This window comes from Eupeodes corollae, chromosome 2 (genome assembly GCF_945859685.1).
Source record: "Eupeodes corollae chromosome 2, idEupCoro1.1, whole genome shotgun sequence".
Classification (NCBI taxonomy): domain Eukaryota; kingdom Metazoa; phylum Arthropoda; class Insecta; order Diptera; family Syrphidae; genus Eupeodes; species Eupeodes corollae.
Window position 1 is genome coordinate 2,569,758 of NC_079148.1, and position 16,199 is coordinate 2,585,956.

At 35.4% G+C, this 16,199-nt stretch overlaps 2 protein-coding genes across 5 annotated transcripts; one reads left to right on the plus strand and one right to left on the minus strand.

The window, feature by feature from the left end:
• The first annotated feature begins 3,855 nt into the window (after positions 1 to 3,855).
• Positions 3,856 to 13,253, plus strand: LOC129944033 (uncharacterized protein CG5902). 4 transcript variants are annotated; one of them, XM_056053192.1, is made up of 6 exons: positions 3,856 to 4,209; positions 4,607 to 5,143; positions 11,342 to 11,853; positions 12,025 to 12,214; positions 12,355 to 12,481; positions 12,548 to 13,253. In XM_056053192.1, the coding sequence occupies exons 3-6, from the start codon at positions 11,393 to 11,395 to the stop codon at positions 12,730 to 12,732; spliced, it is 963 nt and encodes a 320-aa protein (XP_055909167.1). In that variant the 5' UTR covers positions 3,856 to 4,209; positions 4,607 to 5,143; positions 11,342 to 11,392; the 3' UTR covers positions 12,733 to 13,253. The 4 variants fall into 4 exon arrangements, with proteins under 4 accessions (XP_055909167.1, XP_055909166.1, XP_055909165.1 ...); XM_056053191.1 differs by having other exon boundaries at positions 3,856 to 4,190; XM_056053190.1 differs by having other exon boundaries at positions 3,856 to 4,139.
• Positions 13,254 to 15,158: 1,905 nt separating this feature from the next.
• Positions 15,159 to 16,003, minus strand: LOC129944034 (uncharacterized). Its single transcript, XM_056053194.1, has 2 exons — positions 15,833 to 16,003; positions 15,159 to 15,764 (listed from the first exon to the last, which is right to left on the minus strand). Exons 1-2 carry the CDS (start codon positions 15,949 to 15,951, stop codon positions 15,224 to 15,226), a joined length of 660 nt encoding a protein of 219 aa, XP_055909169.1. The 5' UTR covers positions 15,952 to 16,003; the 3' UTR covers positions 15,159 to 15,223.
• Positions 16,004 to 16,199: the final 196 nt, after the last annotated feature.

The following is a 16,199-nucleotide window of genomic DNA, read 5'->3' on the forward strand; positions in this document are numbered from 1 at the left end:
AATAGGATTCTGAGGCTTGTGCTAAGTCACATTATTAATTCTAGAGAAGCATGCAAAGCTGGGTTGGTTGTATAAAATGGTGAATAATTGCTCATCAACTTTTTCAATATCAACTGAAGATAACTTTTCTTCGCTTAATTCGAAATTGCACCACAATCTTTAAAGTCAGAGGTCAACTCTTCATCTTAAATTTATTCCATACCGTCCAGATCTTCCTCTTTGGTGTGATCTATGCAATTGAAGAGAACGTGAAGACGTGTTCTATTTTTTGGGCGGTTGTCGTATTCTGAATACCAAGCTAGGTTTTCATTACTGAAACCAATCATTGGAATTTTTTTAAAATTTGGTTATAGCAATCATTGTATCATTGTAAAAATGTTTTTAATTGTAAAATAGCCAAAACATTTAATCTCACAGAAATCAGTTATTGGGATTGTATAAAATTGAAACACAAATTAGAGGAACGATTATTTAGTATAATTGGGTCAACAAATCAGGAAAACGAATTTTCGACAGAAAAATAGGATTGATTGAAACCAATCATTGCAATTTTGTTGACAGATTTTTTATAGGAATCATTAAAAATTTCTATCAGTAGATACAAATTCCCTGATTGAAGTCAAGCATTTAAGGTTCGAGTTGATCATTGAAAGTAAAACTGCCAGGTGGGAATGCAAACAAAATTGAATCATTCAAGTGGAATGATTTTGTTGTGCATTTTGAAAACAAACATTAACTCATTATTAAAAAATTAAAAATTAGCTAAAATAAAAGTTTTGGGTTGAGTAAAGTATGTTTTCTTCCACAAATCATTAGCTTCATTCTAAAATGAAACATAACAAATTTGACTATAGATGATTTCTATATTTGTTCAGTATATGATTTTCATTTCTTATCAAGAAAGCCAGTAAAATATCCATTAACATATTTTTCTGATCTGATTTCACTGATATTTTAAAACTTCCTCTTTACCTCAAATGCTCTTTTCAATGATAGCAATTTTCAACGATAAATGCTATCAATTTCACTATTGACTAAATTAATAATCATCCTCCACTTTTTGGGAACTAATGTTTTGGAAGGAGTGGAACACTCACGTGATAAGCTTACAGTACTAGAATCACTTCCAGTGGTCAAAAGCACTCACGCAATATGCAAATTTATATTTCTAAGATCTTAGAAATTTCTTTCTATTCATAGATAGAACACAAATGTAAGTTATCAATCCAAAACCTCATAAAATATTCAAACAACTGAAGTATTTAAACAATCATATTTCTCTAAATCTCATCTTCTCCCTGGGTCTAAGCACCTTACCTGTGTCACTCCAGAATTTCAAATGTAGTTTAGGAGTGTGCTGAGTTTCTTTTACATGCAATTGTTAGAATTTTGTTCACTTAGTCTTACAGTCAAATTAGTTTATGAGATACAAAACTTCAAAAATTGAAGCAGATTACTGACAGATAAACAACATTTTAAGCACTTCCTGACAGAATCTAGAAATTTCACATAAAGTTAGATATTATGTTGCACAAGAATGAAAAAATAGAATAATAATGGTTTTCGATTTAGGGGCATGGCATCCACCCACTTTTCGACAGTTATAACTTTAAGTTACTTCAAGAAAAAATAGAAAAACACACTTTCTAATTTATTTAATAATATAAATTTTATCAAGCCAAAAGAACTTAAGTGTTTCTTATGACTTTAATAAAATTCTGTTGTTAGTTTAGTTCAGTTTAGTTTAATTTTTCCAACAAAGTAACAAGACTTTATTTATTACTTGACAATGATAAATACAATACATTATAATTATATAATGTATTATAAATAGTACAATACATTATATAATTAAATACGTAAATACATACAGTGAAAAACACTTTTAAAAAAGTCTAAAAACTAATTTTAAATTCCTTAACTAAGGTTGTCTGTTTAAAATTAACAAAGTTATTTCTAAATGAAAATCTACTTAGACTAAAGTCAATCAATAAATAATTTGAGAGCTCTGTTTAGTTAGAAACATTTTTAAAGTATGTTCTACTACAATTCTAGTAGAATTTCATTTAAACCTATATAAAATGGCTTGTAGAGGGGAACAAAATAAGATGCGTTAGCTGGACAGCCAAAATCTTTTAAATCCTTAAAATTATTCGGTTTACAGGAGCTGATAGTATTCTGCTGCTATTGCTCCTATTTACTATTTATTAATAATGTATTTCAAATATGTTATTGATAAGAAAAAATAAATAAATAAATATTCTGTCTGTTAGTTTAAAATTTGTTTGTAAGTCGTTCTGATGCTTTTAAGACTTGCAAGCACGCAGAAATTGACAAACCTTTCATTGAATTTCAATCCTCAATACTTAGAAGGTCAATCATAAACTTGACTGTTTTTTTTTCTCGAATTGAATCATACAAATCGACCTCATCTATTTCAAAAGGGTTCGTGGTTAATAGCATTCCAACATCCAGTAAAATATCAAGATAATAATATAAGCTAAAGTCTTTTGACGTTTTTATTTTTAATTTCTCGAATAAAATGTCTCGCAACATTATTTTCTCCAGTAGTTTGCTAATTTTCGACGTTTAATAGATTTAAAAACAGCTTAAACATGGGTTCCGTCGTGTTTATTTTTAGACTCCAGTTTTAAAATGAGTTTAAATTGTCTTTGAATAACATAGACTGAAGTTTAGTTTAGCAAAGACAAAATCAAAACTTATCAAGCTACTATGAATATGGCCCTATAACCTATATGTTTTAAGAAGTTTAGTATTTGATCGAAAAATTACATCAGAGATTCCAATAATTTTCTACAACAATAAACTTTTTTCAAAAACTTCAAACTGATAGGTTTTGATGAAAAATGGTCAAAACAGAGTTTAGCGGTTCTACTTTAGTCGACAGATTTATGTTTGTAATCCTCTTGGTAATGGTTTAGTGCAGTGTGTACCTTTTTTTCATTTTCATGAGAAGTTTATTTAGTTTAGTTTAGTTTATTGAATTTATCGATATGCTATACACATTAAGATATAATATCTTATTAAAAAGTGATAGCTTTATAATGTATACATGAGTAAGAAAAAAGCTAACATTAGTTGGAATACAAAAGCAAGATCAAAATAATTAAAACAATAATTAAAATTAAGTTAAAAGGCTAAACTGAGTAGTTTACAAATTAATGACGCTATAGAAATTTAGTTAACTATCAAGTTTAAATTATAAATTTATTAAAGGTAAAACTGCACATTTAAAGCATGTGCGGAATAAATTTGTCGTACAAAACCAATATGAAGTAAATTCTTAATATAGAGTTCTAAAAGCTTCTTTTTCTAGAGCTTCTTGCAATCCACATGATGTTCACCCATTCCGTAACAGCAGGAAAAGTATCAAGTAACAAGTTATTTAACAACATTTGTAATTAAATCACTTTATTATTGTGCGAAAACACAAACATGACTTTTTGCTCTATAAATCAATACAAAGTTTACTTAATGAAATCATTATTTAAAACTATTTCTATTATTCCTACACTTTTGGTGAAACATTTAATCAACCGTTAAGATCGAAACTCACAACATTTTCATTTCTGGATTAAAATCTATCAAAAGCGAACTTAGCGACTTTCCGAAATAAACCGACGGAAAAGTTAAATTTTGAAAAAAAAAAACTTTAAAATCAACTTCTAAAGTTTCGAACGCGTCCATTTCCTCGCCACTGAACGCATTCAAACTCATATAGAATTCCAGACTTCATTTTAAATGAAAATTCATCGCCCATCTAAACTTCATTTAAAGAAAAATAGTTGCACTGTCTTCGAATTTCGACTTCGACCGTAGTGTAAATGTGTGAAATCTGAAATGTGACTGTCGTTGTCGTGTATACACAACCTACCTGCAGTAAAGTTATTTTGTTCATCGACTTGTTTTTATTATTCAATAAAAATCAAATAAATTCTTAATGCAACAAACTAAATTTATTCAAACATAATAGTGCAACTTATTAGATAATGTGCAAATCAAATAGTCCATCAATTGCTGCCGCCGTTCAACATCAAAAGACCAAAACTAAATTCCGTTTATAGTGAAGATTGAAAAAGGAAAAGAAGAAGAAAAAAGAAAAGTTGTCGTCGGATGAGGTACGAGAAGCGTTGCGAAGAGAACACAATGCAAGTGAAAACATCGAATAAGTAAAATCTACATGCCTACGTACATACATATATATATCCATATATTTTTCTATAAATACTAGTTCCACTTCTATCCTCCCCCTATCCTTTACGTTTGCACATCACTGTCGCTTCGACCTCGGCGCCTGAGCGCCTTCGCTTTTTAGCCTATCTTATTCTCCTCTCTGTCTCTAATTCTTCTAATTCTATGAACATAAAAATACATATTTACAGTTAGAATTCATAACATTTTTGACAAGTTTTTCCTAATTTTCTTTATTTTTTATTTTGATTTTTATTTCCATTTCCACCTTCTTGTTTTTCCATCAAGCTCTAGCAGCAGCAGAGCAGAGTGTTGTGTGTGGTGCCTCTGTAAAAAGTCGTCTCTAAGTTGACTTCTTGTTTATTTTTCTTTTTCTTCTCCTCCAATTTTACAGCAGCACCTAAGATCGACGACAAAAGTTATTTAATCCAACAAATGCATAAAAACAAAATTAATATAATGTTAGCTAGTTCAAGTATCAAAGAAACAAAAGCCAATTCCTAATGATTAGGAATATTTAGTTGAATTTATATTTTTTTGTTTCGAGTTGAGTCAAGTCGAGTTGAGTTGAGTTGTCGTCAGTCGAAGGCCGAGGCCAAGTTCAAGAAAGGAGCTCCAATCTCAAATCTCCAATCTCCAGTGCTGTTGCTGTTGCTGTGTTGTGCTGCTGCTGCTGCTGCTGCTTATCTGCCTATTTAAACTACCATCTTGTGTTTTGCTGCCGTAAGAAAGTATAACAAAGGAGGAAGAAAGAGAACAACCTAAACTAGCCAGCTAGCCGAAGAAGAAGACAGTGCGTTTTCCACAACAACAAATCAAAACAAAGAAGAAATATTTGGAGCTCACGAAGCGGGATTGTGAAGCTAACTTTATTGGAAACTTATTTTGGACTGGCTACATACGACAACGGAGGGTTAAGAGAAGAGAAGAGGTGAGTCCATGTTCATCTAATATCGATTTTCGTTAATTAAGTGATACTTAACCTATTTCTGCTTTGTCCCCTTCTTTTAAGTGTCTTGTTTACTTTGAAAAAGATAATAGACTATTTGGGAGAGATCGATTTTCTTTACTTGCTTCATCTATCGAGGTATATTATGTTTGGTTGTCCAATTCTTTCAGTTCAGGTTCTTTGACAAAATATATAGAGCAAGCTTCATTACTACTTCTAAGGGGATCCTCGGGAAAAAAACCGACATTTTTCATGGGATCTATAAAACACCAGGAATATCAATTGTCAGTCTTTTTTGTATTAACTTGATTAAAAAATAGGTTAGGTTTCTTCTCTTCATACGTCCCAGATATTGATGTATAATCTCTTATCTGCCATCTATAAAAATGTTTAAAAAATGCGAATTAGCGGAAATAAAAGATAAGATTGTCACTCAAGTAAGAATTTATATAGCGAGTGCGGTGAACCTCTACTTTTAGAGTAGGTAAAGTACACATCTACGAATTTTGTACAGGTTGAATTCGATAGCCCGCTTTTTATAATCAATTTCGTTAAAAATCCGAAAATTCCCGTAAATTCACATTTGATTTTATGCCGCTTTTTAAAAACCCGTCTCTTAAATTTAAATACCTTATAAAAATAAATTAAACAACTGTTTGAACTTTGTTTTTAGTATTTTTAATTTATAAAAATTGTTTTTGTGATTTGATTTGTTGGGATTTTAAAAATGCGGAATTAAAATAGATCAAGATTTTAAAAGATGGGATTTTACATAAGTAGCATTTTAGAAATAGGATTTTAAAAAGCGGGATTCGGATTCGGACGATTATTAGACACATGCTTAAGATTTTTTGTTATTGGGCATATGCTTTAAGATTCCTTTGAGACATTCCAAAAGCGAGTTGAAACAATAAAAAAAGCTTTGGGATTCAGATAGTTTTCTTTTTTTATTTAAGTATTTAACACCTTTTTCATTTTATTCTTGATCTTCGAATTCTCTTAAAACATAATTAAATACTAGTTCTCTCGAAATGTAACCAATCTAACGCCATTTTTTGTTGCTTGATATCAAGATTCACTCTTTTATGAAGAGTCCTATCCAGCTCAAAATGTCTCATGACTTGTGGCCGGCCATCTAATGAATCTAATGAAAAGAATCGATTGATAAAAGACTCCAATTTTTTGGAGATATAAACGAGGCATTTCTAGGTTTCATAAGTGAGACGGCGGCGGCGGACCGAATTCACTTGACATTTCAGCTAGAAATATTAGGAAGTTAAATAGAAAAGAAAACACTACAAGCTTTGTTTTTGTTACTACTCGTAATAATATTATAGTCGTTAACACTATCAATTGATGCAATACTGTTTAGGTTGTTTAAATGTGTAACGTCTTTATAGTTTCCTATCCTAGAATAATCTGATTATTTGTGTCGCGACCAGTCTGCACGTTTGTCTTTTTGGCGCATATCTTAAACCAGTAAAGTTCGCAGTTAGCTTGCAGAAGGAGTCACATTTGATTCAATCCACTCACACTGTTTGCCATGCAACATTTATTCGGATGGATCCCATTCGTTGACATTTCTCTCCTTTGTACCAACTGTTGCATCAAATTTCGTTATTCCTTGAAAATTGAACAACACGCAACGACTCGCTTTATTGTAAAAAGCCTTTATACTATCTCCTTAGGATTATTATCTCCTTAGGATTATTACTCATGATAGTCCAGTCAATGAACGAAAAAATTGCCTTCACCTCAAAAAAAATCGAACAGTTTTGAAACATGGCGTGAGCTCTAGCGGCAGTGAAGAGAAACATACGGTTTTTTCAGGTTTATCTTGAAAAACTATTTGTCGTATCAAAAAATAATCTTATACAAAAGTAAAGCGGTTTTTGCTTGTTTTAGTTTGTAAAATAACTCTATAGGCATGTAAGTAAAACATGTGATAATTTTTTCAAATACGTTGATGACGATTGTGTACCTACAATCCTAAAAACGTGTCTGAAAACTCTTTTAGCAAAAAAAAGGAACATTAAAAATAGAAAAACAAAGTGCAGCACAATAGAGCATAGCATTATATCAGTTGTGCGTCCCAGATCTTTTATGTCTCCAGTACTGATACAGCGTTCCAAAGTCATCCTCCATTTCCAGTTACAAATGAAATCATGTCAATAGCGAGTGGAATCGTTGGAGATGAAAAAGTAACTTACTATAATGCTTATTCTCTAGGCATGCAGTCAATGAGCCATATAGTGGGCCAACGGGTCTTAGAAGTAAAAAGGGACATACAAATTGAATACTACAGTTTTTTTCTGTAGACAATTACAGACACGAAAACAATGCATACCATATTTTTTTTAGGAAATAAGCTCTATTTTCGTGTAAAAAAAACACATGTTTTCCTTAAATACCTATAGAGTTATTTTATAAACTAAAACAAATACAAACAAATTAATATCATATTTCTTTAGGAAATTTAATCATGGAAGCTTTTTTTATAAAATTTAATGAGCTTTTATTTTGTGAAACAAAATATTTTGTTACGACAAATAGCTTTCAAGATAAACGTGAAAAACTGAAACAAATACCATGTTTCTCTTAATTATCGCTAGAGCTCATGTCGATTTCTTGGGAGCTTTTTTTGGGACATCAATTCACCAGACATCCCTAGTAAGTGTGCCAAGTTTCAAAACTGTTGGATTTTTTTTGAGGTGAAAACCTTTTTTAACTGGGCTAAGAATAGGTGATTGCGAGATGCATTTCCGATAAACTCTTTCGAAAGCCTTTTCAAATAAGAATAAATAAATAAAATGCTTACATTAAATAATTGAAAGACTTTTTTTTAAATTTAATTCTACTTTCTATCCGAAAAAATGTTGCTCTGTCACTTTTCAACAGCCAGCCATAGTAGAATCGAGCTTATAGCCTGAGTGTTATTGTCCAAATGGTCAAACTCCTTTCTTCATTTCCTCTTCTTTCAAGACTTGCGAGAACTTAATTTTCTTTTTATTGTCTTACTGTATTGTCTCTTTCTTTACAAAGGTTTCCATCTCTCAGTCATTTAAGAGTTTACATGATCATTCATTAAAAAACTTCCAGACACTATGCAAAATAGAATAAAATGTTTGGACTCGAAATAGTCGTAAAAGTACAATTAATATGAAGACATCTCTCTTCTTCTCTTCGTTTTCCGCTGCTGGTAGCAGCAATTTAACTCCTCCTGGAGCATAGGGCGCCAACCACTTCCTTCCATCTCTCGAATTCCTAGCACAATTCCTCAGGTAAGACCACATCTCCAAGTTTTGGGACCGAGCTTCCTTCAGGAAGGCCTTCCAGGCCTACTTCTACCTTAAGGATGCCATTGAAACCACTGCTTTGCAATGTTGTCGTCCGGCTTCCTCAATGTATGGCCCATCCAGCGCCACTTTCTGTGCGCGATGTCAACATCCACTTTTGTTTGCCCAGTCCTGACGCACAATTCATCGTTAGATATGGTTTGTCGCCAGCGGATGTTCAGGATGCAACGTAGACAGCGGTTGACAAAAGTTTGCAACCTTCTCGAGATGTTAGCAGAGCACTTCCACGTTTCGCAGGCTTATAGCAAAACGGATTTTACGTTGGACTCAAACAACTTTAACTTGGTACGGAGCGTTATTTTCCTGGAGTTCCACACTTTACAAAGCATTCCGAATGTACTACGGGCTTTATTTATTCTATTGGTGACATCCAGGTCCGTTCCACCATCTAGTGCCAAATAGCTTCCCACATAGTTGAACTGGTGACCTCTTCTACTGCCACTTGTCTCACAATAGCCTGTTGTTGTTGGTTTCGGTTGGTGTGTAGTGTATTAACTTAGTGTCACTGGCATTAATCCTTAAGCCAGACACCTCCCTATTTTGTTAAAGAGAGTGGCAAATTTGGCTGAGGTCTCCATTTCTTTTTGCCATTAAGCATATCTTGTCAGCATAGTCCAAATGGCTTAATGTTTACTTCAGGCGCCATTGGATACCCAGTCTCTCTTGTTCACCCACCGTAGCAGTCATAACAACATGAACAGCAAGCAAGAACAGAATCGGTGACAATACATCAACTTCGCACTTCAAATGCGTCGGAAAGCTGTCCATTGTGCAAAACGAAACACCTTGCGTTGTTGTAAGACTGTTTTATTATCGGAACATTTTTATAAGGAATGCCTCTAGCACAAAGCGATCTCCAGATAACATCACGACTAACGCGATCGGATGCCTTTTCAAAATCGACGAACAAGAGGTAAAGTGGCGATTAGTACTCCGACGATTGTTCAAGAATAATTCGCAAGGTGTGGTCGACACATGATCGACCACTGCGAAACCCCGCTTGATGCCTCTTGAGCGTAGACTCAATCTTAGATTTTATCCTCTCGAGAATGATGGTTGCCATTACCTTTGTAAATACGGAGAGAATGTTGATTCCGCGCCAGTTATTGCAGTTCTTAAGATTGCCTTTTTTTGGTGGCTTGACGATTACTTCGTCAAGCAGCCATTCCCAGCAGCCAAGTCGGGGTCTGCTTAAAGGAATTCGGCAGGTAAACCATCCAGCCCAGCTGCTTTGTTGTTCTTTAAAAGATGTATCGCGGTTCTTATTTCCGTGTATGTCGGGGGTCAATATTAATGCTTCTGGGACATCTACGTATGTCCAGCAGTTGATGATTTGCATTTGTAATCTGATTATAAACAGGGATAAGTTAAATAAAGTCCAACGTTCAGCCTGCCTGTGTATAAGCGGATCGCTTCGCACGACCCCGTCTGCAGCACTGGACACCTTGGTCTACCTTACACCTCTTGACATATTTAGCAAACAAATAGCTGCAAGCTCGGCTATTCGCCTCAATGCTTCGTCGCAGTGGACTAACAACAACATTGGCCACTCCGTAATTCTAAGGTACTTAGAATCAATTCCAAAGCACACAGACTACACCATCCCCCAACTACAAGGAATTTCCAGATTTCTATACCTACCAGATCTTTTTGGGAGGATAGGACATTCTTAGAGGATGAGTCAATCCACTTTTACACAGATGGCTTAAAAACCAAAGAAGGGGTTGGTGGTGGTGTGTACTCTGAACGACTGAAATTAAGTCTCTCATTCCGCCTTCCCAATCATTGTAGCGTGTTCCAGGCGGAACTTTTGGCGATTAAGGAAGTCTTGTCTTGGCTCAAAGAAAACGTGATATCAACATCTGATATCCGTATTTTCTCCGACAGCCAGGCCGCTATCAAATCTCTGGACTCTGTCTCTACAAACTCTATAACAGTCTACAACTGTCGATCATCTCTAATGGAGATGGCGCAGCAATTTAATATTCACCTATGCTGGGTGCCGGGCCATAGAGACATTCCAGGTAACTGTAAGGCAGATGAACTCGCCAGGAACGGTACAGTACAGCCCATCCTACCACGTTTGGCAAGTACTGGCATACCAATCGCTACTTGTAAACTGCTACTAATGCAAGACGCTGCGAGGAGGGCAGGCACCAGGTGGACCAACATCACCACGTGTCAAGCCACAAAAAACATCTGGCCAACACTTGATTTAAAACGTTCAAGGTGCTTGCTCTCTCTAAGCAGATCGCATAAAAGCTCGATAATAGGTGTCATAACCGGACACTGTCTAATAGGAAAGCACGCCACGAGACTAGGTGTATTCTCAAATGACTTTTGCAGAAGCTGTATGGACGAGGAAGAGGAAGAAACGGTTCTTCATCTTCTCTGCACATGCCCTGCTCTAGCTCGAAAACGCAGAATTACCTAGGAGAATTCTTCTTTAACGATCTAAACGATCTAAATCATATCGGTATAATCAGGCTCTCACGTTTCGTAAGGGACTCTAACTGGTTCCATTGAGCTTAGGAGGAAGCCTCAAGATTCATGTGGTATCACAATGGGCCATTAAACTGGCCTAAGTGTGTCCGTTTCCATCTTGGACAGCCACTATAACCTAACCTAACCTAATCTGATTATCGGGATTTCTAAATTCCATTATATCCTAAGAAAATAAAGCTTTTTAAAAGAACATCTATCAAAACCTTTCAAATTAGTTAATTAATAAACAGAAAATGAACTCAACACTAAGGTGTTTAAAAAAAATCTGATCTATTTTCTTAGGTTTTTTAAAAACAAATATTCTATTTCATAATTTCAGTTAAGTTAAGTGTTGAAACACTGTTTACTAGTCGTTTAACGCAGGAATTGGATGGCAGATAAACTCCGTAGCCAAAACCAACACAACAGTAATCGCCATAATCTATTGCCACTAAAATCGTCTGAATCATCGAAGTCATCGGAACGATCACACCGCAGAATGTCCAACAATTCCGGCTACCAAAACCATTACAACTACCGTATGTCGAACCATCACCGCCATAACAATCCACAATCCCAAGAAAATGAAGACTCCACCTATACGGGACAAGGTGGTTCAAGTTCACATGCACATATGAATGGTGGCGGTGGTGGTAGTGGGTCGCAGTCGCACTGCCATATGAATGGAGTTCTAACCAATGGCCACCATCACAATGGTCATGTTGCCAATGGCATTAAGCCGATGGATCAAGTTGCATTGCCAGATATGTGCTTCTTTTGTTTTGAAGTGTTGTACTGTGAGCTGAACAACATCGAGGGTCCAGGACAGCCGCAATTCACTAATGATCCTTTGTAAGATAATTTTAAAAATCCTATTAAATGAATTCCATCCTAATCAACAGGATTCGAAAATGAGATCCTTCTCGATTAAAATGGAATTCGTGTAAAGGGATCGAAATTTTGTTATTTGATTTTTTGGGTTTAATTTCAATGTAAGCTTTGGTGGGGCTTATTATATTTTAGCCCATTGTTCGTGACTTGGAAGATTGGCAGAGATAAGCGGTTACGCGGTTGCATTGGAACATTTAGTGCAATGCATTTGCATTCTGGATTACGTGAATATGCTTTGACTAGTGCATTGAAAGATTCACGATTCTCTCCAATTACTAGAGATGAGTTTCCAAGACTGACTGTGTCGGTGTCCATATTGCAAGTAAGTGAACGAACTGTCTTTGTTTATGGAACTTAAACTGTTCAAATTGTTCTTAAAAATTAATCAAACAAAATATTTTGCCAAAAACAATTCTTTCGTCCGTTTCTTAAGATTCAACTTTTTCTTTCAATATTCAATAGAACTTCGAAGAGGCACGTGGGTACTTAGATTGGACACTTGGCATTCATGGCATTCGAATTGAGTTCCTCAATGAAAGAGGGTGCAAACGGACTGCTACTTACTTGCCACAAGTGGCTACCGAACAAGGTAATGATAAGTCGGTCTGTCCTGCTTTTTTTTTTTCATTCACTTGAAATCTATCTTGTCTTTTAGGTTGGGATCAAACCCAGACCATCGACTCATTACTCAGGAAGGGTGGCTATCGTGCAGCCATCACCCCAGATACACGTAAATCAATCAAACTTACACGCTATCGCTCGCAAGAGATCCAGATGAACTACAAGGAGTACCGCGAGGTGTTGGAACGAAAGGCGCAGTACGGTAAAGTGCAATGCTAACAACCGACCACAAGTTTTTCCACAAACCCAATCCAGCATTAAATTTAATTTAGAACAAAACAAAAATAAAGAAGAAAAACTTAACAAACAACGTGCTGAAGTTGTTCTAAACCTATATTTTGTCGATTTCACTTAACTTAACAAAAAATATACTAAAAACAAAATAGAAACAAAAAAATTATGTTCATGTATTGTTGGTAGAGAGAGCGTGGCAGCTCACACGTTTTAATTGCCTAATTATTATTATTATAATTTTATTTTTTGATGAAAAATGTTTATTCTTATACAATGTAACTTTATACATAATAATTTGGCTCGTAACGTCCATAAATATTGTTGCAAATTTATTTTACTTGATTTAGAATTTATTTTTGTTTATAATCTAACAAGTTATCTAAGTTAATTAGATACGCAAACTCTCCGCGTTTTGAAAATCAATTAATTAAAACAAAACAAAAAACTTGAATTAATCAATTGTAATCCGTAAAATAAAGATGAAAACTAATTAAAAATGAGAAAAATGTTTTTTCTCTCTGGCCTTTCATCTGAAAGGGTTGTTGTGGCTGCTCTTGAAAGAGAAAAATGTGTTTAGAAAAACTGTATGTATTTATGTATTCCATTCCATGTTTTCGTGCGGATTTCTGCTCCTAAGGCATTCGTTAGCTCGTCAAAGTGTTGTTAGATCCTAACCTGTAGAATAAACTTAAAGATATAGAAGGTAGAGAAGAAGGAAAAAAATGATACTGACATCCTCGGGGATGTCTGCCACTCCCAGGTTGGGGTTATGGGCATTTAGGTTTCCTCCTCTTCCTTCCATCTGTAGATTCCTTTTTTTTTATTATTTGGTCCGCACTGGTGCTTGTTTTTAAACTTTATTTTGTTTATTCGAATTAAAATAATTACCCGGAGGCACTTGCGCACGGAAATAAAAAATAATATAAACAAAATTTCTACCTGACGTCTGTCATTGTATAGGATGAGGCGATGTACACTCGGTCCGTACAGTAGAGCCTCGGATGAGTGTCACCAACTCAACTAGCAATAGTGTGTGGTCCTCGCCCGAACCTATCCTAGCCATTCATCTCCCATTCGCCTAACGACAGCTGACACGCAACCTCGTAATGAAATGGTACCCTACATCCATACCAATGGGTCCCGATACCTTATCCACCCTACCTCAATACAGGGTTTTTCAAATACAAATCTTTACAGCTTACATCAAAGACCCGTGGTCAAAACCAAGAACCCATTTTTATATGATTGCGAAGTGCTAAGTAAGGGCTATTAGATGCTCTCCTCTATCTTTCAAGATTGGATAGACTTATTCGATAAAAAGATCATTTAACAAAATAAGGCAAAATCCCAGGCAAATCAACAACCGCTCAGAATTTTACCAATTTTACCCTAAATCAGGCGATATAAAAATGTATCTAGAATTGATTTACTTCAACTTACCATCTCTTTATAAACTTTAATTGCGCCTACGATAGCATAACCAAGGTACAACTACACAAAGCCAAATTCGGTATCCAAAATAAATTGACAAAACTATGTAGGTTGACCATGGCCATTATAACAAGCCAAGTTAAAGCAGCCGGATTTCTATCAAGCAATCAGTATTTACAGTGCACTCCGACAAGGGGATAGTTTAGCCTACCTCCTCTTTCATCTGCACGTCAACAACAGGGACCATTGTCACCAAGTCCAGCTAAATACTGGCTTACGCAGACGACATCTATTCCTTCGTCCAGATCTAGCAGGCGGCACAAAATCGGGCTGCACTTAAGTGAAGGAAAAACAAAGTACATGGAGTCGACTGGGAGAAGAACATATAGTCAAACCAAGTAGTGCTATCCTTCAAATACATTGAGTCAATAGTAGCAGTCGATAACAAAAAAGAAGAAGAATTTCGTGGCAGTTGTTCAAAGCCCCCTGAGGCTTACTTTTTAATTGCAGAAACCGTATCATAACTTCTAAGCAACTGCTTAACTGGAAGATGGTTCTGCCAGTACCCACATATAAATCCGAGACCTGTCTGCTAAGTTAACGCTATTTAGACCTCTTAGGCACGTTTGAGAGTAAGGCCTTGCAGAGAATTGTGGGCCCTTAAGTGAAGAAGGACGATTTCGGAGACTACAATCATGAACTGTATGCAATCTACATCAAAGTGGATATTGTGACAACAATTAAGCCGGGTACGGTGGGATAGACACCTAGTGCCAGCTTGGCAGAACATGCTTACGCTGAAGAGATGACGTAGACCAGGACGATCAAATCCTTAGGCCCGCGATCAGTATCAATGAGGAGACTTGATGTATGAGATGAAGACAGCGTTCCGATTGTCGAGCCGATGATGATGAAGTGTTTGAAACTTACTGTTTACTTTAAATCACACACACTCCCTTTGGCGGGATTAAAAATACGGATTCATTGTCAACATTTTTTAAATCATCTTTTATTTTGTATGCTTATATAATTTTTAATTAAACTTTTACAACTCGATCTCATTGTTAGCAATGATATCTGCTTCTAGTTGTACCATTTTCTTTTGTACATTTATGTATTGTTGGGTTTCCTTGAATGTAATGTACATAGCCAGCAGTGCATGGAAAGATATAACTGCACCAATTGTAGGAACAATTGGTTTTGTCATCTTTCTCAGAAGAGCAACAACTTCCATTGGCTTTTCCGTCACCGATGGCAAACGGAATGTATAATGCCGAGTGGCGAACATGAACGATGCAATAGGAGCCAACAAAGATGGATAGATAACACCCAGACAAGTTTGAAATGCAGCAGCTCTAAGTTGCAGACACGTTGGACACTGGAACGGTTCCAGCAGGAGTTCCTTTTGTATGAAAAACTTATGGTAGATCAGTGTGGTTATGGCAGGTAGGACAACTATTGGTAGATAAGTAGATAGTTTTCCATACTGTCCCAGTTTGAGTTTCCCTCTAAAGTAGTTGTTCATATAGATGCCAGTGAAGGTGCCACAAACTCCAAGGATCTCGGGGGCATAATTCAGGGCCCATCTTTGGGGTTAGAAAGGAAGGAATTATTTTGTATTGGACATTTCTGATATAAAAATTAAATGACATACACTTCAGATGATTTTTCCCAATTGCCTATGATTTTCCATTGATACATAACAGCTTCTTCTGGTGATAATTCGACAGCATCTTTGGGAATTTCACTTAACGTATTTCGCGAAAGAGCCATTGAATAAGATGTGCACCAGCAGGGCAGTCGGGTGTTTATTTTTTTGTATTTGGATATTTTTGTTCAGCTGATCGGCTGTCAGTTTAAATGGTAGCGTTCAATAACATAATTGTGACATGTGTGGTGAAAGCATTCAGATAATATGGTGAAAATAGTTGATTAACATATATCTCCAATTGATTTTTGCAAAGAAGTTTAAAATTAATACTTGAGAAAAAGCCAAATTGCAGAATATACTCATTCCTTCA